The 21944-nt window shown below is 41.8% G+C and overlaps 2 protein-coding genes and 1 long non-coding RNA gene across 8 annotated transcripts; 2 read left to right on the top strand and 1 right to left on the bottom strand.

Moving 5' to 3' along the window:
- Positions 1–305: 305 nt before the first annotated feature.
- On the top strand, positions 306–7723 carry LOC307040317 (general transcription factor II-I repeat domain-containing protein 2A-like). Its single transcript, XM_079683031.1, has 2 exons — positions 306–7302; positions 7485–7723. The coding sequence occupies exon 1, from the start codon at positions 6387–6389 to the stop codon at positions 7296–7298; it is 912 nt and encodes a 303-aa protein (XP_079539157.1). The 5' UTR covers positions 306–6386; the 3' UTR covers positions 7299–7302; positions 7485–7723.
- Positions 7724–7774: 51 nt separating this feature from the next.
- Positions 7775–12328, bottom strand: LOC307041880. Of its 6 annotated transcripts, none has more exons than XR_013808924.1 (4): positions 9638–9719; positions 9237–9384; positions 8591–8679; positions 7775–8295 (listed from the first exon to the last, which is right to left on the bottom strand). It is a non-coding gene; the product is annotated as an uncharacterized lncRNA (long non-coding RNA). The 6 variants fall into 6 exon arrangements; XR_013808925.1 differs by having other exon boundaries at positions 9602–9711; XR_013808927.1 differs by having other exon boundaries at positions 9237–9379; positions 9602–9691.
- Positions 12329–19239: 6911 nt separating this feature from the next.
- Positions 19240–21924, top strand: LOC307041610 (uncharacterized protein). The gene is made up of 4 exons (XM_079685068.1): positions 19240–20345; positions 20566–20767; positions 20877–21004; positions 21601–21924. The coding sequence occupies exons 1-4, from the start codon at positions 19679–19681 to the stop codon at positions 21813–21815; spliced, it is 1212 nt and encodes a 403-aa protein (XP_079541194.1). The 5' UTR covers positions 19240–19678; the 3' UTR covers positions 21816–21924.
- Positions 21925–21944: the final 20 nt, after the last annotated feature.

Here is a 21944-nt window from a genome sequence, read left to right as displayed (position 1 = left end):
CTGCACGTTACAGTGTTTGTGGTCTTAAATGAATCGCACATTCAGTAACCTGATTACTTTGACATTACAGGTCCCAGCTAACATTATATTACCCCCTGACAAATACAAATAAAAACACCCTCTCACCTTTTACAGTTTTGAGGTTTCAGGTTAATTTACCAAACAGTGCTCTCATCACATCCAGCAGAAATATTCACAATAAGAGAGGATCAAAGAGTAAAGGTTTTTATTTTTATAAAAAAAGATTGTCCTTCATTTTCCTTTTAGCTCATACATTACCTTGTGTCCACAGCGCCAGCCCCTCAAGATATTTGATTGACTAATTCTGGGGTTATAGGACAATGTATGGAAACCTTTACTGCACAAACAGCACCTTGTCTTTGATATGCTTGCTTGACCCATTGGATTCAAAGTCAAGGTTATAAACCGACTGATTGTACTGACTAAATTATTAATGATGACTCAGGATGAAAAGTGATTACAATTCATCGTGAGGGGAACGTGGATGTTTGCACTATAAAGTAATATATACAATAAACATTTGTAACGATGCTATCATCAATATAATGACAATGTGTTTGTCCCAACAACAACAACAACACTATAGCCAAAGAATATTTATCCATAACCTGCAGAAGATTGCAGAATTGTTGCTGATGTAAACACTTGAGGTGATATTGAGTCGTCAAAACACTTCTACAGCATTTGTCAAGGGCCATTTTTTGCATTCTGCTTATTATCATCATACAAGAAACACGTTATAACTATTGATGTCTCTATAACGTGTTTTAAAAATTTATTAACTACATGTCACCAGTTAAGCACATTCCTGTTGTAATCAATTATACGTTATTAGCTTTCCTCCGCAGCTCTGACCACAGACGGACAGGAACATGACGAGATCCCAACTAATCTCACCGCGGCACTGCGGCAGCTCTGTTCCTCATGTCCTCATGTGAAACTGCACATATGTACCCGGGCCCCTGAGCCCCACATTATCATCCTCTGTCAATCACGCCACGTCCTGCAAATCTGAGTGAAAAGGCTTCAGTTACCCAACAGGGACAAAGCTGAACCAGAGATGAAAGACTTGCACCAGTGTATCTGTCTTCATCTCTGAATAAAATGGAAAATCATCTGAATTAATTTGGGAAAAATGTATATGAACTTCAGCTGCGTTCCTGAATAACAAAGCCTCAGGTTTTTGTACTCAGATGTTAATACCTGCAATGTTATACATATATTATACTACACAGCAAACGTTAGGGTGTTCACAGTGTTGATACTTATCTGAATCACGGATACTAGGGATCTCACATCTCATCACAGAGGTTCTGCTGAATTACACCCAGGTGGCTCCATCAAGTTCATGAAATTGTTGTAAAACGTGCAATCAACCCAGGGGTGTCCAAACGTTTTTCACCGAGGGCTACATACAGTAAAATATACGCAGGGCTGGGCCGCTCGCTAGAGGTATACTGCCTCATAAGTTCAGTTAGCAAATTCTATCAAATATAGGTAAATTATGCTTGTGAGTGTTGGCAGCTCATCCCTTCAAAACAGAAACCTCAGATTGATTTATAATAATGAGAAATATGAAGGGTGTATTTCAAGCTTGTTATGTAAATAAGTCATTGGGCTTTTTTCTTATCAACTAAGATATGTTAGAAAACGTTTCCAACTTTAATTGACTGAATTTATTTGAAAAATTGTCTTATTAACACATGAATACTAGAGAGTAATATATTTTTATATTTATATTTAAGAAGTCCAATATAAGACAAGCACAAGTTTCATTTGTGGGCCATATTCCATTATACTTTTTTAATTTGCTGAGGGCCGATTCAAAAATGGTCTGCAGGCTGCATTTTGCCCCCGGGCCGTAGTTTGGACACCCCTGACTTAACCTCATAACTCAAAAGTGTAATGACTTGACCAACACTGTAATAAAATGTTTACCAATAATATAATATGTGCATTACTCTATAAGCATTTTAAGGTGAGGTAAGGCAGGTCCCATAAGGAATTTAGTTTAAAAGTCTCCTATTATGCAAAACGCACTTTTTGATGTCCTTTATACATACTGTAAATTTGTGTCCCCGGTGTGTCAGGGAACTCACAAAGTGTCAGAAAACAAAACCCTTTCTCTTTTCTTCCGTACCCACATCTCTAAAAACGGGGGTACAACGGAGCTCATCCAGATTTGCTGCCGATATATGACGTAATATCGGAAATGTGGACCCACGGCACTATCAGAAACGTTACTATCAGAAACAATGCCCGACGTGTTTTGGAAGTAATATGGAATTTGTTTACATTAGCAAGCATAGCTAACACTCAGAGCTAACCTGTGCTGGAGAGAGTATGTGTAAAAAAACAGGATATAAAAAGGTACTCGCCTTGTAGTAAACCTGCGAGAGAAAAAGCATTTGAGCTCCATACTGTTTCATCAGGGCAGCATTTAGCTGTATCTCGCAGAATTCTGAGCAGGCATAGGCTCTTTTTTTTTTTTTTTTTTAAAGCTACAGACCCAGAATCAGCAGTTCTCTAATGGCGCTTTTCCACTGCAGGGCCTCGCTCCGCTTAGTACGGTATGGCTAGGCCTCGTTAGGCCTCGTTAGGCCAGGCTCACTTTATGCTGCGTTTCCATTACAGTTTAGGAACTGGGGTAGTATCTATAGCAGGGGTGGGGAACCTCCGGCCTCCGGGCCGTATACGGCCCGCGAGATCATTTGGTCCGGCCCTCGATGTAATTTGTAAACACACACAAAAAAGAAAAACATTTAAGAAATCTAGACCACAAATCAAAATTAAACAAGCGAGTGCCTGTTTTTCCTGGCCAAGGTCAGGGTCCTTGAACACAACACGAGCCTAACGTATCATCACGTGGTAAATGTCTCGTCTGACAGGGGTGCAGTTCTGACGGAGAGCAATAGAACGCTGCTCCAACACTTCACAAATTGCAGTTTGTGCTCCTATAAGGAGCCGTACAGGCGTAGACTTGCAGCAGTTTCTGCGTGGCTGTGTCTTTAGTTGTAAGCCCAGTGGCGATATGTTCATCTGTCATTCTGATCATACAGTCAATAACTTTCTTGTTATTAGCATCTGGTTAGCTATGCTAACAAATATAAGAAGCTTTTTCTCCAACCAGTGAGGTAAAGTCACATCTTTATATGGTCATTATAGTTATAACAAAATAAGAGAATAAAGTAAACAGGTATAAAATACTATATGACAGTAAAAAAAAGTTGTTATTAATAAACAAGAATACAGTTTAAAAGGAGAGTGATTTGTAAAATATCCATAAAAAAAAAGAAAATCTGCTTACAGTTCTGTTTCATATGGGTGTTGAGAGATGTATCTGTAAGGTAGCAGCCTTGACAGGCCACTACACTGTAAACAAAAAATAAGTTAGGACAACTCAAAATGTCTAGGCAACAGGCTGCACAAGATTTTTAAGTTTTGAGGCCAACTCAAATTTGTAAATTTCTCTTTTCAATTAAGTCAACTAATTATATTTTGTCGAGATAACTCATTCCAATGTTGTACAACTTCAAGTTTGGAGTTCTGCATACTAAACATTTTAAATAAGTAAAGGTTGTGCTAATTTATTATCTTTGGTTTGGAAAATTTATCTTTCATATGTTTAACAACGTCTAACTTTGAGTTCCATATACAAAGAATTCCATTAAGTGAAAGTTGTGCCAAGTTATTATTTTTGGTCTAGAAAATGTAGCTTTCAAATGTATAGAAACTTCTTATTTTGAGTACTACATACTAACAATTCAATTTAGTGAAAGTTGTGCAAAGTTAATATTTTTGTTTCAGAAAATGTATCAAATGTATACAAACTTCAGATTTTTATTACAAACTTAGAATTGCCAACAAATTCTGTTATAAAAATACAGTAAAAAACAAATACTAAGTTTGTTGAAATTCTTATTCAAATATTAGACACTCTTAAAACTGTAAACTATGTTGTGTATCAATCAAGTTGAAATTATTTCCAGTTCAAAAGTGTTGAATTTGCTTGCATTCTGTAGAAACGACAGAAAATCAATATATTTAATTATAATATATTTAATAAATATATTTCAGATAAAGTAATTTTAGAGGTCATCTTTGCGAGGCTTCTAAATAGAAGTACAAGTACATTATTTGGAAATTCCTGCCAAAAGTTTTATGTTCTGATTGAAACGATTACTATTTGAATGATACTGAATATGCTAATGTGTAACATTAACTAGACATTGAAAATACACCATTACTAAAACTCTTCCATAAGGCTAGGGTTCATATCAAATGTGGATGAAATCCATAAATGTGCAAACCACCCTTTGAATAAGCCTGCTGTCAAAACAATAGCAGCTATGTAATAACAAATGTCAAAGTTATCCAAGTTATAAAACCATCTTCACTAACAGTTACCAAATAACGATAATGTAAAAGGAACAATCTGTAAAACGTATCTTTTTAAAAGTTTGTACATATCACAGAAGCTTCCAAAGATCTTGCAAGACATCTTCCAACTCTTCCACTACTTAGTAAAAGCTCATATGGCTCTTTTGTAAAAAAAAAAAAACAGCCCCATCTTTAAAAAAGCTTCAAGACAACAATTGTGGCAGTAAATAGTCCTTGAAATCTTACAACGAAGTGTAGGCAAGCGAGCTTAAGAATAATGTTAGGAAAAAAATGTGCTTGTGCCCTAAGAGTAAGAACATGTCTTTGAAAATGTTGCAAGATGTTCATGTCACTAGATAGCATTTTAACTGTAAAGATAAAGAATGTGGGTTAGTTGGGTTAGTTAGTTGGGTTTTGGGAACTCAATGTTCAAGTCACAAACAGCGGTGAAGGCAGAACAATTAAATGGGGATATCTTTTAAATCTGTTAAGACAATTTGCCAATGCTCCCTTAGATTAAGAGCTTTATTTTCAAACTCCTGACCCGCTGGAAGCAATTGGTGGAAAGTCCCATGAAAATGTGCTGAACAGTCTGAAAAGTGTACTTGTGTTCTTTTGGAAACTCAATGTTCAGGGCATAGAGTATAGGTATACAAATGCAGTTGGGATGTCTGGTAGATCCAGGGGTACAATTGTCTCTTCCAAAACAACAGCAATACTGTGGACCATTTGAGACGGGGTAGGTCCACCATCATCTACGACAGGGGTCACCAAACTACGGCCCGGGGGCCGGATCCGGCCCGCCACCCCCCTTTGACCGGCCCCCACCCCCTCTGCCCCCCACTACTTGAACCGGCCCTATGAGGCAAATCCCCAAAAGTCGTCATGGCTTATTTTTTTCAAATTGATTTTTGGAAAATAATAACATGTCTGCGTTTGGTATTTTGTTGATTTTGTTTCAGTTAAAAAAATTATATTTAGTTATAAAATAAAATGCACTATATTTGCCGAATTGTCGTCACCCGACATCTTGGAGATCAAGTGAGTGACAGACAACGCACGCGTAGAGAACTGTCAGTGTTCAGGACAGCAAAAATGGCTAACGTTAAACGAAAAGTTGATAGAGAGTACAGAATTTTCAAAGAACAGTGGACCAACGACTATTTTTTTGTTCAGTATAAGGACCGTGCCGTTTGCATTATCTGTAAAGAGAGTGTGGCAGTTTTCAAGGAATATAATCTTCGTCGTCACCACGAAGCCCGCCACAGTGACTTTGCTAGCTTGCGAGGGCAAGCAAGAGCAGACAGAATTCGCAGAATGAAAGGCGGACTGGCAGCACAACAACAAACATTCATTCGCCAAACCCAGGTAAACCACGCTGCTGTTCGAGCTAGCTTCAAGGTAGCTCACATACTAGCTACCCATGGGAAGCCCTTCACTGATGGGGACTTTGTTAAAAAATGCATCCTTGCTGTGGCCGAGGAGGTGTGTCCCGACAAGAGAGAGGCAGTCAACGGTGTGAGTCTCTCCGCGACTACTATGACCAGGCGAGTAGAAGAATTGGGGGACAACGTTTATGAGCAGCTGAACGAGAAAGCGTCACAATTCAAGTTTTTTTGCTTTGGCCATGGATGAGAGCAATGATGTGCAGGACACAGCACAACTGCTCATTTTTATTCGTGGGATTAGCGAAAGCTTTGAAGTGTCTGAGGAGCTGGCAGCACTAAAAAGCCTCAAAGGAACTACAACAGGAGAGGATATTTTTGTCCAAGTATGCAAAACAATGGAAGAGTTGGGTCTAGACTGGTGTAAATTTGCCAGCATCACTACGGATGGCGCACCTAGTATGGTTGGCACGACAAGGGGGCTAGTAGGGCGCTTGAACAGCGAATTCGAGGAACGAGGTCTCACCCCCCCCACTACAAGTCCACTGTCTGATTCACCAGCAAGCCCTATGCTGCAAAGTTTTGAAGTGGGCGTCTGTTATGAAGGTGGTTGTGCACTGTGTCAACTGCATCCGAAAAAATGGTCTGAAACACAGACAGTTCCAGGCCTTCCTCTCCGAGCTTGAGTCTGCCTACGAGGATGTGCTGTACTACACAGAAATCCGGTGGTTAAGCCGAGGCAAAGTGTTGCGCCGTTTCTACGACCTGCTACCCGAAATCAACACCTTCCTGCAGTCTAAAGGTGAAACGGTACGAGAGCTGACCGAGCCAGAATGGAAATGGGACCTCGCATTAACAGATGTGACTGAAATGTTGAACCACCTTAACGTGCAGCTCCAAGGCAAAGGGAAGCTAATCAGTGACCTGTATTCCCACATTAAAGCGTTCGAGGTCAAACTAGTGCTGCTTGTGAGACAGGTCGAAAAGCTGGACTTTACGCATCTCCCTGCCACCCGGAGCTACTGCGCTGAGAAACCACCTGTCCCGTTCCCAGTCGAAAAGTGCAAGGATGCACTGGAAATGCTGCAGGGGCAGTTCAGTGTGCGGTTCCGTGAGCTTCATTTCAACGGTAAAGCAATACGTTTGTTCCAGAACCTCTTTGCTGCCGACATAAATGATGCCCATCCCTCTCTTCAGTTTGAACTAGCCGAGTTGCAGAATTGTGATATCCTTAAAGATGCGTTCAAGCCTGACAGTCTCATTGAGTTCTATGCTTCGCTCCCAGGGGAAACCTACCCAAACATCAAACAGCATGCAATGAAGATGTCCACAGTTTTTGGCAGCACCTACATCTGTGAGCAAACCTTTTCCCGCATGAAGCAAACCAAGAATACAACAAGGAACAGACTCACAGATAAACACTTGCATCAGACCTTGAGACTGGCTACCACTAGACTGCAACCAGACATTGAACTTCTCATCAGCCAGAAGCAAACACACAGTTCACACTGATACGGTAAGCACACTGATTTTAACAATTACTGATTTTAATTGCTATAAATATGAAATGTGAAGGCTCTTTTTAATTTACTACATATGTTCTAAAATTATGTCACAGAGAAAAGCAGACAGCAGCATGTCTTGCCATTTACTGAATATGGTGCTTCTTGTGTTCAATCCGTCATCCCTCCATGCCAGGGCTCCAGAAGGCACTCTGAAGTGAGGAGAGGAGATTGCTGTTGCTGATCCCATCCCAAAGACAGCACAATTCATCAACAAGTACAAATCCAGCTCACCTACATATAGGCTACTGATTTTGATTGCCATTATTCTGTATTATTGTTGTGCTTTAGTTTTGAGCCTACACTGCTCATGTCCTTTTCACCTTGACCTAAACAAAATGTTAATTGAACATGCTCACCTGGATAGGCATAAGAGTTGGCTAGTTCTATTAGCCTACTCATGTTATTATAATTGATGTTTTTTATTTATTTATTTATTTTATAGGCCTATTTATTTGACCTTTATTAAGTGCTGCACACAATTATTATTATTATTATTATCATCATCATCAGGCCTACCTATAATTTATAATTTTGAACTCACCTTTGCCAGTGTCAATCACCTCAACTAGGCAGATGTTTCTTACCTTGACAGCTTTGATGTTATTTTTATTAGAAAACAAATAAATGGAATATCTGTGGTATTTCAAATTAAAGCAAAGTGTGAAGACTCAATTGCTACTTTTGTAAACCACTAGTAAAGATGGTAAACAAATATGTGTCAGGAATCAAGTGTTGATATAGTAGTGTGAAAGTAGTAGTGGGGATGGCTGTGCCGGGCTAGTAATCTCTTCTACACAATGAGCTGACTCGGCCCCGGCCCCCCATCACAGTCAGGAACAATAATGTAGCCCCCAGAGAAAAAAGTTTGGTGACCCCTGATCTACGACAACAGTGAGGACTCCCATCTTGACACCAGCAGTCTGATTTTCTTCCGGATCAGTGTCCTGCATGTAGAAAGCAGATAAGCAATTATTATTTACCAAATAAGGATAATATATAACTGCAAATAAAACACTGGTTTGATTGCTCAGCAATGACACAATAATTACTGTTAAAATGTTAACTGTTCTGTTGTACAACTAGTTCACCAGTAGTTATGTAGTAGGTCTAGTATTTATCCTGAGAATCGGGCTTCATCTTCAAAACAGTTTTATCTATGATTATAGGAAAACTTAATAACTGCACTTGTATGACATTAAATGTAGACTTATGGTTAATGGACAACCATACTGTACACACCAGGCATTTCAGGAAAAGCTTCTGTGCACTGTCACGGACAAATAAGGGCAGACCTTCCAGACACATTCTCATTCGTTGCTGTGCGATGTCTGTAAATCAGAAAAAAAGAGCATTAGGATTTATGGTTAAAATGAGTGAAAAAAAGTCAGGATCCATTTGTGATTTATTTAAAACGGCATGTCTTCTCTGAACAAAAGAACTTTGCAATAGTTGTTTGAACCTGTTGGAAGAGATATTTAAATTATTATTATTATTTTTAACTAAAAGTGTTTTTTTTTAGTGTTTTTTTTAATTATTATTATTATCACATTTATTATTATTATTATTATTATTATTATTTCGGGCTGAGTATGCTAAACTAGAGAGCATCGCTGGCAAGGGGGCTACAACTACAACAAGATGAACATATTTGACCGTGATTTAGTTGTAATACACGTTTCAAAATGATGCCGAAGTAACAACATACTGATACCTTTTAGTAAAAACCATGAATTAATGCTTTGACCAGTCTGCAGAAAAGACGGCAGGCGAAAAACCTTTTAAAATGCATGTTTTCTAAATGGAGATCGGCTAATATGCACCATCGTATATTTTTCAAGCTAAAAGCCGACCATGTGGCAGACAACACACGTCCATGTTAGCATACCTTTGCAAATCAGCAAAACCTCAGCGTCGCAAAGGTTTTCCCTCCTGGAGCTCCGTTAGCGCGCCATTTGCCACCTGAACTGGGTATCGTAGTTGTTCATAGGCCGCTTCAACACACTCTGTCATCTCGTCTCCGTCGGTCTGCTGCACTGACGGGGACAGAGAAATGACTGTTACCACCTATCAGACATGTCGATCTATGAAGCTGTAGCACGTTTAATCTTAAATGTTGTTTAACGTATACTTAATTGCCGGAAATAATATCGTTGGAGCTACGGTGAAAACATGTTTTGCTGATGTCGACATTGTGCTCTTAAACGGTTGATTCCCTCGCACACATTACTTTCTAGTTGATCGTTAACTCACGGTAATCCTCTCTTAATTATGCAGTCCGTATTTTACCATATATTCTGGCCATAAAACAGAGTAACGTTGTGTTTCCTCCCTCACGCCAGGCTCGACCTGACAGACCCGCATGCATGGATGTATAATAAGAACCTGCATGTCCTCAATGCTGGCCGACAGACGGGTTGCCAGAATATTGCTAAAACCCCCATTCATAGTTATATATTTCTTCCACTGATATTCATCTTATGTGCTAAGCTAACAGCCGACCACCCTTCTGGCTACACTTGTCCATACCTTAAAAGTCTAGGGCCAGACATGATAAAAGTTTCTAAAACATTTTTCCTCTTTCAGAGAAGCGTTAACTAGCTAATGTTAAACTCGGCTAATGTACCACAAACTAAAATCTAGTGCCGCATTAAATGATAATTCACGAACAATCAACTAAATCATTTGCAATCAATTAATGTTACAATTTAAATCAGACATTTTCTATATTAATAATTTCAACACAACATTCAAACAAAGTGCTCACCTTGAGGATGATCAGTCCCGTTGAGAACAGCATAGTGCCACTGCCGAACACGTAAAGGCGAAATACTGTAGAAAACCCCCTGCAGATTTCTGTTGGAGACCCCGTTCATAGCTCGAAGCATACACGAAGAACTTAGTTTGAACTCTAACCTTGGATTTTTAAGTTTTGCCAAATGAATTGATTAAATGACGCACACTTTAAACAAGCAACATAATAAAGATAGTCGAGAGAACTAATTTAATGTAGTAAGCTCAATACTCAATATTTTTTGTTCACTTTACAAACTAATTATTTTCAGGCCAACAATTTTAAGTTTGCGTTTTTACAGTGTAGGTGTTGCTGTTGGGCAGCAAATTGTTGTTTTTTGGTCCATTGTGGGACACCGTATTTCTCCTGTTGTTCTGGGTGCGGCCGCCATCTTGGCGCTAATGTTTGTATTCACTCCGCAAAAGGTGAGCAGTGTTAATGGCGGCAAATAATTGTACACATTATTACGTTAAAAACGTCCAAACATTCCATTTATTTAATTAATGGGTTAGTTTAAATGTTTATTTAGCCGTTTGTGTGTTTGGGAGTGAGATGTTTATGTTTTGTCTGTTCATTTGGTTATTGTATTGGTTAGCATGTAGCTAATGCGCTAATGTTTGTATTCACTCCGCAAAAGGTGTGTCAGAAGAGCTGCCATTGTGAAGAATAAATCACTACTCAGCGTCTCCACCGCAATCCGATCTACTGTGTCCTGTTTTCCGCCCCTCTGCATAACATCCCATCACCAATAACAAACACAACGCAGAGTCGCAGGGTGTTCAGAGAGGCTACGGGACATTTGGGTTACATATCCATAGATCTCTTAATGTTGCCGTCAAAGTGCACCAGATTGATCAAATCTTCCCGGGGGAGGATGGACCCCCCCCCCCTAGAGAAGGTTAGGTCCCCCCAAAACATAAATAATGTCCACATGAAACTAAATACATTTGCACACATCTTGTGTCCATATATTTCTGTTTTGGTTGTAATGCCACAACCGCGCACGTGAATGCAATGTGCGACTCGTGGTAAGATATCTGGATTAAGAGGTTGCTTTTTCTTTGCACAGCATGAAAGAAAGGCGAAATGAATGGGCTGTGATTGTAGTACTTTTAAGCAGAGGTCAATAATTTGTACGGCCCTCGGAGGATGTTGAAAAAATTGAAATGGCCCTTGAGAGGAACCAGGGGAGCGAGGGAACACGGAGGAACACAGCAGGAGGGAAGGTGGCTGGGCGCGTCAGGCAGAGGATTAGGTAAATTGGTCACTGGACGGGGAGAGCATAAGGTTAGAATTAGCAACAAACACTAGAGATCAAGGTTTAGCTGGATGCTAAAATAGCCGAGACGTTTTTAAAACTAGTGGTTAGACGACGAACTGGCTAGTAATGGATGAGGGAACCGGGTTTATATGCAGGTGTAGGTGAGTAGTTGCAATCAGGGTGTCGAGCAGCAGGTGTGGAGGCGGGAATCCAAAAGTTTCAGCCACGCCCAGCCAGGAAGACAGACACACAGACAGACAAAAACCAACACAGAGGGGAAAAAGAGTCAGCAGAACTGTGGATCCTCACATATATTATTCGTAATCACATTCAGACAACACAACAAATGAAATGAATACAATAGCCATGTGAGTGATTGCATTCAGAATGATTTGGATCATCCTTTGGATCCTTCTTTTCTTTAAGGTTTACCATTTAATCCTTGATAGATGAAACTCATGACATTAACCTTAATCTTCTGTGTCAAATTGAGTCTGTGTTCTGTGACACTTGTTGTTTGATATTATTATGGTCACACCAATAACACAGAATCTATTCATCACATTCATCATCAAAGTTATGATTTATTTGGTCTTATTAGATCTGTTATCTAAATTAACATCTTTACCTCAAGAGAAAATCAATACTGGTTGATTGCTTGTTTCATTCAATAATTAAACACACAAACTGCACCACATTATTTGATTTTCTTTTTTGCATTTCACCTTAACAAACATTTTCATATTGATGAGGAATTAGAAAAAGAGGATTTGATTAATCTTGACTGATTGTTTCTTCAAATACTAAAAGGAGAAAGGTGCAAAGGAGAATAGAGCACTGCCACGAATCCGTGTATCTACCGTCCAATTGTTTTTCTTTATTAAACACGTAAACGGAAGAGCGTCTGAGAGGCGTTTTTGCTTTTTACCTTACTAAATGGTCAAATGGTCCTTGGAACGAGGGGCGGGGCGAGACCCACGGAAGTGATTTCAAAACAAAGCACTTGCTTGGAACGGTGATAATATTATAAACAAAGGGAAACAAGGTGAATTTAGCGATCACAACGAAAACGGCCAAGACACATATTGAGCCCAGAAAATGGATGTTACTAAGGGCTGTAAATATAATAAGCCTATGTCTAAAATGGACAACATTGTTAGGAGATTTAAACTAGGCTACAGCGATTCTGCACTGCGGTCACTCAGCCGCCTCTCGAGTTTGTTTTTTCAAATCAACTGCTCTTCATTCCTGCTATATTTGACGAGTGATGCAAATATGTTTTACCACAAGTTCTTAAGAAAACTGACACTGTTGGACTCGGTTCTAGTTTGACTTCTACCAGAAATAAAATGAAGTACTTTTGCTGTCTACTTTGTGAGTAATCCTCTGTCAAAGTCCCCTCCTTACATACTGCATGTTTTTCCGCTGTATTTGATGAAAGATAAAAATATAATTTTACCATTAGTTCTTAATGAAATTGATACTGTTTGACTTTGTATTAGTTAGCTTACTACTTACAACACATTGAAGTACTTTTACTGTGTATTTTTTGAGGAATACTCTGTCAAAGTCCCCTACTGAGAACACAATCAAGCCACTTCTGCTAAGTTTGATGAGGGAATTATTTTTTGTTGCCATTAGTTCTTCGTGAGATCGATCCTGTTGGACTCAGTACTAGTGAAACTATCCCCACAAGTACTATGAAGTACTTACTGTGTACTTTTCCAGCACTCCTCTGTCAATGTCCCCTCCTGAGAACAAGAATGCATGTTTCTCTGCTATTTTGAGTAAGCGTTAAAAAACCTTTCTTCATGAGTTGATATTGTTGGACAAAGTATTTTAATGTTGGCCTCTTATGATGCTGCCGTCTTTTAATATTATGATTATTTCTCTGCTCCTAGTTAATTCCTCGCAGATTCTTCAATCAGTCCCAGTCATTGCATGTCAGTCAATAGAGCTTTGAAAAATGTGTCCAATTCAACTAAAATGTTTTTTTGTGAGTGAAGGCCAGAGCTAAATTATAGATTGTTTGATTGTGTAATTACAAGGTGAGAGAAAATAAATTCACATCCTCCTATTAAACGTATTTTATTCCCTTTTCCATGTTATACTTATACTTACTTGCATTAGAACATGTGCATGTTGAACTACATGCTGGATATCTTCCCAGCCTCAAGGAAATACAATAAAAATAAATTGATTCATAATTTTTCAAAATGTATAAATTAATAATGTTGTGGGCAAAAATGTCAAATTTAAATATAAAATAAAAAATATGTTTACTTTTGAAATGATTTATCACAAAAACCTTTCTAAATTATAGTAAACTATTAAAAAAGGTTTGGTCAATATACGTTTTTCTGCCTAAAATAGTTGAAATTGAATGTAAACTATATCAAACACCACATGCATGACAATTTACCCATTTTTGCCCGTTATATTAATTGACTTTGGTTAGTTAATACAAATATTGATATTATATATATACACATATATATATAAAAACAATTGGACGGTAGATACACGGATTGCCACTCCACATCACAAGTCCCTTTTATTTCACATTGACCTTACAGAGATCATTTGTGTGATGACCCCATGGGGTGCAGTGCAATCACCTCCTGGAGGCGGCACGTCTCCTGCAAAGGACGGAATTAGTGTTCATGAATAGCCTTCGTTGGTTCCTCTTTTCATCCTGCAGCCACAGGAGATGAGGAATAAGCTGTAATGAGACAAGATTGAAAAAAAAGGAAAATTGGTTTTAATTCTCTGAAAATAGGAGGGGGGCGAGGAAGGACAGCAGCGCTCGGTAAAGACCAAAAGTATTAAGCCATGAAGTGAAAGGACGGTAATGAGAGGACAGCTGGAGGAGAAGGAGGGGGTAATGTGAAGCAGTGGGAGCTTTTCTTCTCCCAAGTGGGAGGTACTAAGAGACGGAGCGTGGCTGACATTGGGGCAGAAACTATTGTGTTTGGTCAGAGTGGAGTGGCTGTCTGACAGACATGTTGGAAACATGTTTCCTTATTCAACAGTTGTTAGTATATCTTACAAGAGCTTATTCCAAAATTGTCATACTTTCTCCTACAAAAGTCCAGCAACAGGCAGCTTCCATTCTGGATATGTTTGGACCTCAAGAAACAAAAACATTTTTCATAATTGATTGTACTGGGATGGTTGAGGAGAGGTGTTTGTTCTTTTTTCCTGTGCAGTGATCACATCCACCATGTCTACTTTGGCGGTCTGTTTGAAAGACACTATGTGGACGCTGGATATTCACACACACTAAAAGTATACTCATGATTTCACTCGGTTGCTGAGTGGTGCTCCTGTGAAGGCTACGTTTTGTCACTTGCTTTGTGGCTGTGTGCATTGGGTAAAGGATTTGTAAGAGAGGATTTAAAGCGTCTATGAAACCTCCTAGCTGAGAAAGTGTTATTTCTTAATCTAGTTTTACACAAGGGGTCTCTCCTTGGTTCACTTAGTCTGGAAAAGAAAATCCCAAACAATGAGGAAAGAAGTTATAGATCAGACTTGAGATGTACTGTGGTAAACAGAAGCTAGGTCATTTTCCTGTGAAGCATTTGATTCCTATTTTTGGTGGTGGTTTAAAAAAAAGGCTCTCCTGTGTAATAGTTTATTGCTTTCAAATGCATACAGTCTTTTCAAAATGAACGTCCATCTTCACAGGAAACAACTTGGATAGGTTTAGAATGAAATTGTGTTTTGAGAAAGAAAGGAAGGAAGAGTTAAAAAATGGCCATGATCCAAGCAAGATCTCTCCTGGTTCATTGTGGCATCACAAAACGTTTCATGTGTGCAGCTGACATCAAACTAGTCCATCAATTATTGGTAGTTTGAAATAAACTCAAAGATGGGCTTTGGATGAAGATAGGTAAGAAGTAGGGAGAGGCATTTTGAGCCCTTGGCCTTATGGGAAGTCGCAGCTGGTGTGATCCCATCTCAAAATGGTCCCCAGTGTTTAACAATAATTAACACTTATTACAAAGTACAGCTGATGAATATAATCTATTTTGACTCTTGGCACTAGAGAAAAATGTAATGGACCACAAGATTCATTCTGAGGGTGAATACTGAATGTCATGGCAACGCATTCTACAGTTGTTGAGAGAAATCACAAAAATCAAAACAAATGTCAACCAGATTGTGGCGCTAGAGGAAATCCCAGGGATCATCCAAGTCTATAGGATTCATCTTCTGACTGTCAACGATCGAATAGTTGTTGATATTCCTAAAACTCAGTTGTTAGGAAACAACATTGTTTTTAAGATAATAGCTAATTCTTTGCAATTGTATGTAATTCTATGATTAAAATGGAGAAAATCATGTCTAAATATTTATGTTCATGTGTGTTTTGGGCAATGTCTTACTTTTACAATGCTGTGTAAAATCTAAGCCACAGCGGGAGAGACAGAAAGACAGAATGTGGAGGACAGAGAGGTAGAGAACGAGATGGTACTAAGTGAGCCGCAATTTTCTGTCGCAGGAAAAAGAGAGAGCAAAGAGGCTGATTGGTGAGAGAAAGACTGGGAGGAGTAGTGGAAAATGGACTGAGAGAGCCTGCTGTAAATGGCACAGAACAGATTCATTTTCACATGAGTGGCTCGGAAAGCAGCAAAGAAACTGACAAAGAGAAAGAGGGCGCAAGAGTCAACAATCATGATGACAGGAAATCACATTTTTATTTTGTATTATCTCTGATGGTGCTAAACTGCGATACTTGGGATTTAAAAAGCCTTGTATTGCCACTCGAAGGACAAATAAAGTATTTCAAATTGAAATAGATTAATGACATCAAACGTTCTTCCTTTTTTTTTTACGATGCATGCATTTTAGGAATTTTTGCAGCCTGTTTGAGTTTAACTCAATGCTGTGAATGCTCTCTCATGATTGCCTGTGATTGTGATGTGAAGTACACTGATTCTGAGCTCTGAGCTTCATTAGTTGTGATTAGTTTTGTAACACAAGAACAGATGACACTGTCAGGATTCTTATGATATGTCACGTTTGTAGTTTTTTATGTCTGGTCCTTCTTCCTGTGTTTTCCTCCTGTCGTTAGTTTCCCTGGTGTGTCTAATTGTCTGATTGTGTTCACCTGTCCCCCTTGTGTTTCTCCTCCCCTGCCCGGCTGTTTCTCGTCTTGTGATTACCCCTCCCTGTATTTAGTCTTGTCTCTTCCTGTGTTCAGTGTTGGTTCGTCTTTTGTTGGTGACTGAGTTCACCGATGAGTGTTCTGTTTTGTCCGAGTTATTTTCATTATCCTTGAAATAAAGGTTAATCAGAGTTATCTGCATTTGGGTCCTGCTTCCTTCACTCAACCGTAACAGTACGAACCAACCAGATATGGGCCCAGCAGATCCTTTTTGAGCAGGAATTATTGGATTTTTCCTTTTATTTGGCTAACTGCTCTCATCGATGGAGGGGAGCGTCCGGGGTTCAGCAGCGAGAGGCTGCTCTGGCAGAGGCGCGCCAGATGACTACGGAGAAACCAGGCTTGGTGAAATTCTTACCTGGCTGAATTTTCAATTTCCTCTCGGTGTGTTATCCCCTGCCTGCTAGCCCCAGGCATGCTAGCTCCCTGCCTCCCAATTCCCATTATGACACCACACGCATCGGTGTGTTCCGTTTGGAGTCACCCCTTGCTTCTGCCTCAGTTCCTGCTCCTGTCCAGGAGCCGTTCTCTGGAACTCGTCTCGCTTTTGGAGGTCCACGGAGCCTCCATACGGCTCCTAAAAGAAGGAGTCGCAAGTCCAGGCTAGCAGCCCGAGCCCCAAGAGCCATGGTTCCGGCCCAAGTTCCGGCCCCAACAGCCATGGTTCCGGCCCCAGCAGCCATGGTTCCAGCCCCGGTTCTGGTCCCAGCAGCCATGGTTCCAGAACCAGTTCTGGCCCCAGCAGCCATGGTCCCAGACCCAGTTCTGGCCCCAGCAGCCATGGGTCCGGCCCCAGCAGCCATGGTTCCAGACCCAGTTCTGGCCACAGCAGCCATGGTTCCAGACCCAGTTCTGGCCCCAGCAGCCATAGTCCCTTCCCGAGTCCCTTCCCGAGTCCCTTCCCTAGTCTCTTCTCGAGTCCCTTCTCGCGTCCCTTCCCTAGTCCCTTCTCTGGTCCCTTCTCTAATCTCTTCTCGAGTCCCTTCTCGCGTCCCTTCTCGAGTCCCTTCTCTATTCACTTCTCAAGTCCCTACTCAATTTCCTTCTCAAGTCACCTCTCGAGTCCCCTCTCAAGCCCCCTCTCGAGTCCCCTCTCCAGTCTCCTCTCGAGTCTCCTCTCGAGTCCCCTCTCGAGTTCCCTCTCGAGTTCCCTTTCTAGTCACCTCTCGAGTTCCCTCTCAAGCCCTCTCTCGAGTCCCCTCTCGAGTCGCCTCTCAAGTTCCCTCTCCAGTCCCTACTCAAGTCCCTACTCCAGTTCCAACTCAAGTCCCTACTGAAGTGCAGTTGGAGGTTCCGCTGGGGGTCCTGCCAACTCCATGTCCTGTCCCGTTTGGGGTCCCACGACTACTCTTCTGCCGGGGGACCTGCCAACCCTATGTCCTGTCCCGTTGGGGGTCCTGCCGACTACTCTTCTGCCGGGGGTCCTGCCAACCCTGTGTCCTGTGTCGTTGGAGCTTCCGCTGGGGGTCCTGCCAACTCCACGTCCTGTCCCGTTGGGGGTCCCGCCGACTACTCTTCTGCCGGGGGTCCTGCCAACCCTATGTCCTGTGCCGTTGGGGGTCCCGTCGACTACTCTTCTGCCTGGGGTCCTGCCAACCCTGTGTCCTGTCCCGTTGGGGGTTCCGCCGACTACTCTTCTGCCGGGGGTCCTGCCAACCCTGTGTCCTGTCCCGTTGGGGGTTCCGCCAACTACTCTCCTGCCGGGGGTTCTGCCAACTCCATGTCATGTCCCGTTGGGGGTCCCGCCGACTACTCTTCTGCCGGGGGTCCTGCAAACCCTATGTCCTGTGCCGTTGGAGGTTCCGCTGGGGGTCTTGCCAATTCAATGTCCTGTCCCGTTGGGGGTCCCGCCGACTCCTCTTCTGCCGGGGGTCCTGCCGGCCCTATGTCCTGTTCCGTTGGAGGTCCCGCTGAGAGTCCTGCCAATCCCATGTCTTGTTCCATTGGAGGTCCCGCCGCTACCTGTCTCGCCGGGGGTCCTGCCAACTCCTGGTCCTCTTCCGTGGGGGATATTGCCAAAGCCTGTCCCACCGGCTCCGGTTCCTGTTCGGCCAACACCGGCCCCTGCCCGGCCTCCGGAGCTGTCTGGTCTTCGCCCTCGAGCCCGGCCCCCTGAGAGCCGCGGTCTTCGCCCTCGAGCCCGGCCCCATGAGAGCCGCGGTCTTCGCCCTCAAGCCCGGCTCCCTGAGTGCCGCGGTCTTCGCCCTCGAGCCCGGCCCCCTGACTTTCCCGGCCGCGGTGCCCGCCCCCGGGCCCGGCCCACTGACTCTTCCTGCCGCTGCCTTCGCCCTCATGCTCGGCCCCCTGAGTTCGCCCGCTGTGGCCTTCGACCCTCCATGGACTCTGCCTTGCCCCCGGGCCGTCCGCCCGAGACCCCACCCTTGGACTCTGCCTTGCCCCCGGGCCATCCGCCCGAGTCCCCCTTCTCGGCTTCTGGCTTGCTCCCGGGCCGTCTGCCCGAGATCCCTTCTGGGTCCTCCGCTGTGCTCTTGGGCTGTCAGCCCAAAACCCCTCCTCCAGACCCCCTCCACCCACCCTGGTGGCCCTAGTGATGTCATCGTACAGATATAAATAACCTAGACCAGAACTGTAAGTCAGGAATTCAGATCCCTGTCTGAGTACATAAGGGGCATATTGCACGAGTAACACAATTCATGACTTCAGACACTTCACTAAAAATCAAAAAAATAAGTTGCAAAAGGGGTAAAGTCAAGGGATCCCCAACGTGTCATTACCTGGGGACTGTCTGAAGCTGAGTTTCCTGGCAATATATTTGATTATGACTGATAACTGAACAGACCTGCTGGGTACAGACCAAGTTGACAGTGACACTTTTGGTCCCTTCACCTGCAAAACATTACTTAAAGGAACATTTGTAGCAATCAGGAAAAGGCTCAAAAGAGGTATAATTATAAAATGAATATTAATACACTCAAAACAACTGCAGAAAGAAACAAACTTCAAAAAGGGACTTATCATCAATAAATAGACAGAATAACACATAGGCTGAAGTACATACAGTAGTTAAAGAGTATTACCTTATATGGCACCTTTGGAATTCTAGAGAAAGTATTCTGCTCCGGAACTCCGGAATGTTCCCGACACATGAACATGGAACTCTGCTGGATCTCCATACCAACGGAGGCCTCTCTGCTGTTCATTTCACCCAAACCTACTGAAGAGAGAGCATTAGAAAACATACAGAGAGAAAAAGTTCAAATTGTGAACACTAACATGTCTTCTAGACAACACCTCATTGCTGAGATGGAACTTGTCCATACTTTATCTAAACTGACCCCAGAGGAGAGAAAGGTGGCGGTCAGAAGACAAATGTATGTGGAGCTCAAAGCAGTGGAGTTGGAGCGCAGACAAAGAGCTGCTCTGGAGATCCTGGCAAAAAGCGAGAGGGACAGAGAAGAGACTCAAAAAGTGACAGAAAGTCTCAAGAAAGTAAACATGGAGAACGACAGGAGTAGGCAGGAGGCCCCAAAGGAAAGACAGCAGAATCAGTTGAAGCAAGAGAGGCTTCAGTGGCAACGGGTGATGCTGAAGGGAGTCCAAAGCCCATCTCACAATGCCCTCGCTCTGAATGAAGAGCAGGAGAAGAGACGAGAGGAGGCTGACATCTTGACCCCCGACCTGAAGTCACCTCAGAGAAAGAAGAAAACTCTCCACAACAACTGGGTTGCAGAGAAAGAAATGCACAGTAGGCCTGTCGTTGATGACGCCACCTATCTCCTGTTTGCTGCCAAACCAAACCCAAAGTCTTACGGTATGTTGGGGTGTTACTTTTTCAAATTGAATCCGTTAAACTTAAAAATCTTTAATTAAATGTATTCTGTCAACAGATTTCACATAACTGTATTAAGTTTAAGTTAAGTCTCTACATGTAATCCAATACTCCACACGCCCGTGTCATATTCCTCTACTGTGGCCTTGTATTACATTTTTTATTAACTTGCAAGTAAACTTTTATCTTCTTTTATCTGAAGGAAAAACAGCTGAGGTCAGAGAGAGCCTGCAGTCCATGCAGAAGGACAGACTCTCAGTTGGACACTGGGTTGGAAAGTACCAGCAGAACCACGAGAAGAAGCGGGAGAAACGCCGGCTGAAAGCAGAGGCTCAACACGCCAAATACATCGCCTCCAAGAGCCATGGCCCCCAGCAATCCCTGCTCGATGAACTGTTGGACTGGTCCGTCTACTAAAATAACTGCCTAAAATCCACTTTCTAACAGATTTCATTTGTATTTGTTATTGTTATTTACCTTGTTTCTTTGTTTCCTTTATTATTTTTTCTTTAGTAAAAAAGTGTTGAAAAACAAAAATGTCTTCAACAACTGGGTTGCAGAGGAAGAAATGGAGAGTAGGCCTGTCTATGATTACTCCGACTATCTCCTTTTGGCTGCAAGAACAATCTCAAAGTTTGATGGTATGTTTCATCAGGGTTGGGAGGGTTACATATTCCTCTACTGTGGCCTTGTGTTTAACTTGTTTTCTTTAATTAAACCTCCTGTCATGATTGTTTCTCCCACCTTACTTTGGTGTTCTCTGTCAAATTTGACCGGTCTGTTTTAACTGCTCTTACATTAACACAAAAACCATTAATCATCCAAACATTTTATTTAACCCCTTTTTAAGCTGTAAACAATGTCTCAGTACTGGTTTACGTGAACAACTACAGTGAATATACAAAGAATAGACACTGAATATGTATCCCAAAATGAACATTTATATTCAATTTGAGTGTGTACTATCTGATGGATGAACATAACCTAGCGTTGCCTATTCATTTCATATGGCGGTCATTTTGGACCAGGAACAACATAGCCACTCAACCACTCAATATGCAATGAAAGTTGTGATCATCAATTTTATATGTTTAAATGCCTACTGTGGAGGATTTCGTAAGGCCTTGAAGCAATCAAATGCAAAACACAATATGTATGATTAATACAAGTAGTGTGTTGGTCAGATTTGACCTGAACCGTACAAAAGGATTAACAATTTATCTTGTTTTATCAAAAGGAAAAACAGCTGAGGTCAGAGAGAGCCTGCAGTCCATGCAGAAGGACAAACTCTCTGTTGGACACTGGGTTGGAAAGTACCAGCAAAACCACGAGAAGAAGCGGGAGAAACGCCGGCTGAAAGCAGACGCTCAACACGCCAAATACATCGCCTCCAAGAGCCATGGCCCCCAGCAATCTGTGCTCCATGAACTGTTGGACTGGTCCGTCTGCTAAAAACAGCAGCTTTAAATCCAGATCCCACAGATTTTATTTTATTGTTATTTACCTTGTTTCTTTGTTTTCTTTATTGTCTTAAGTAAAAGTGTTCATTTTAAAACATGAAGTTGTTCTGTCTACTCCTCT

This window comes from Notothenia rossii (genome assembly GCF_949606895.1).
Source record: "Notothenia rossii genome assembly, chromosome: 5".
Taxonomy (NCBI): Eukaryota; Metazoa; Chordata; class Actinopteri; order Perciformes; family Nototheniidae; genus Notothenia; species Notothenia rossii.
This window is presented reverse-complemented; position numbering and strand designations above follow the sequence as displayed.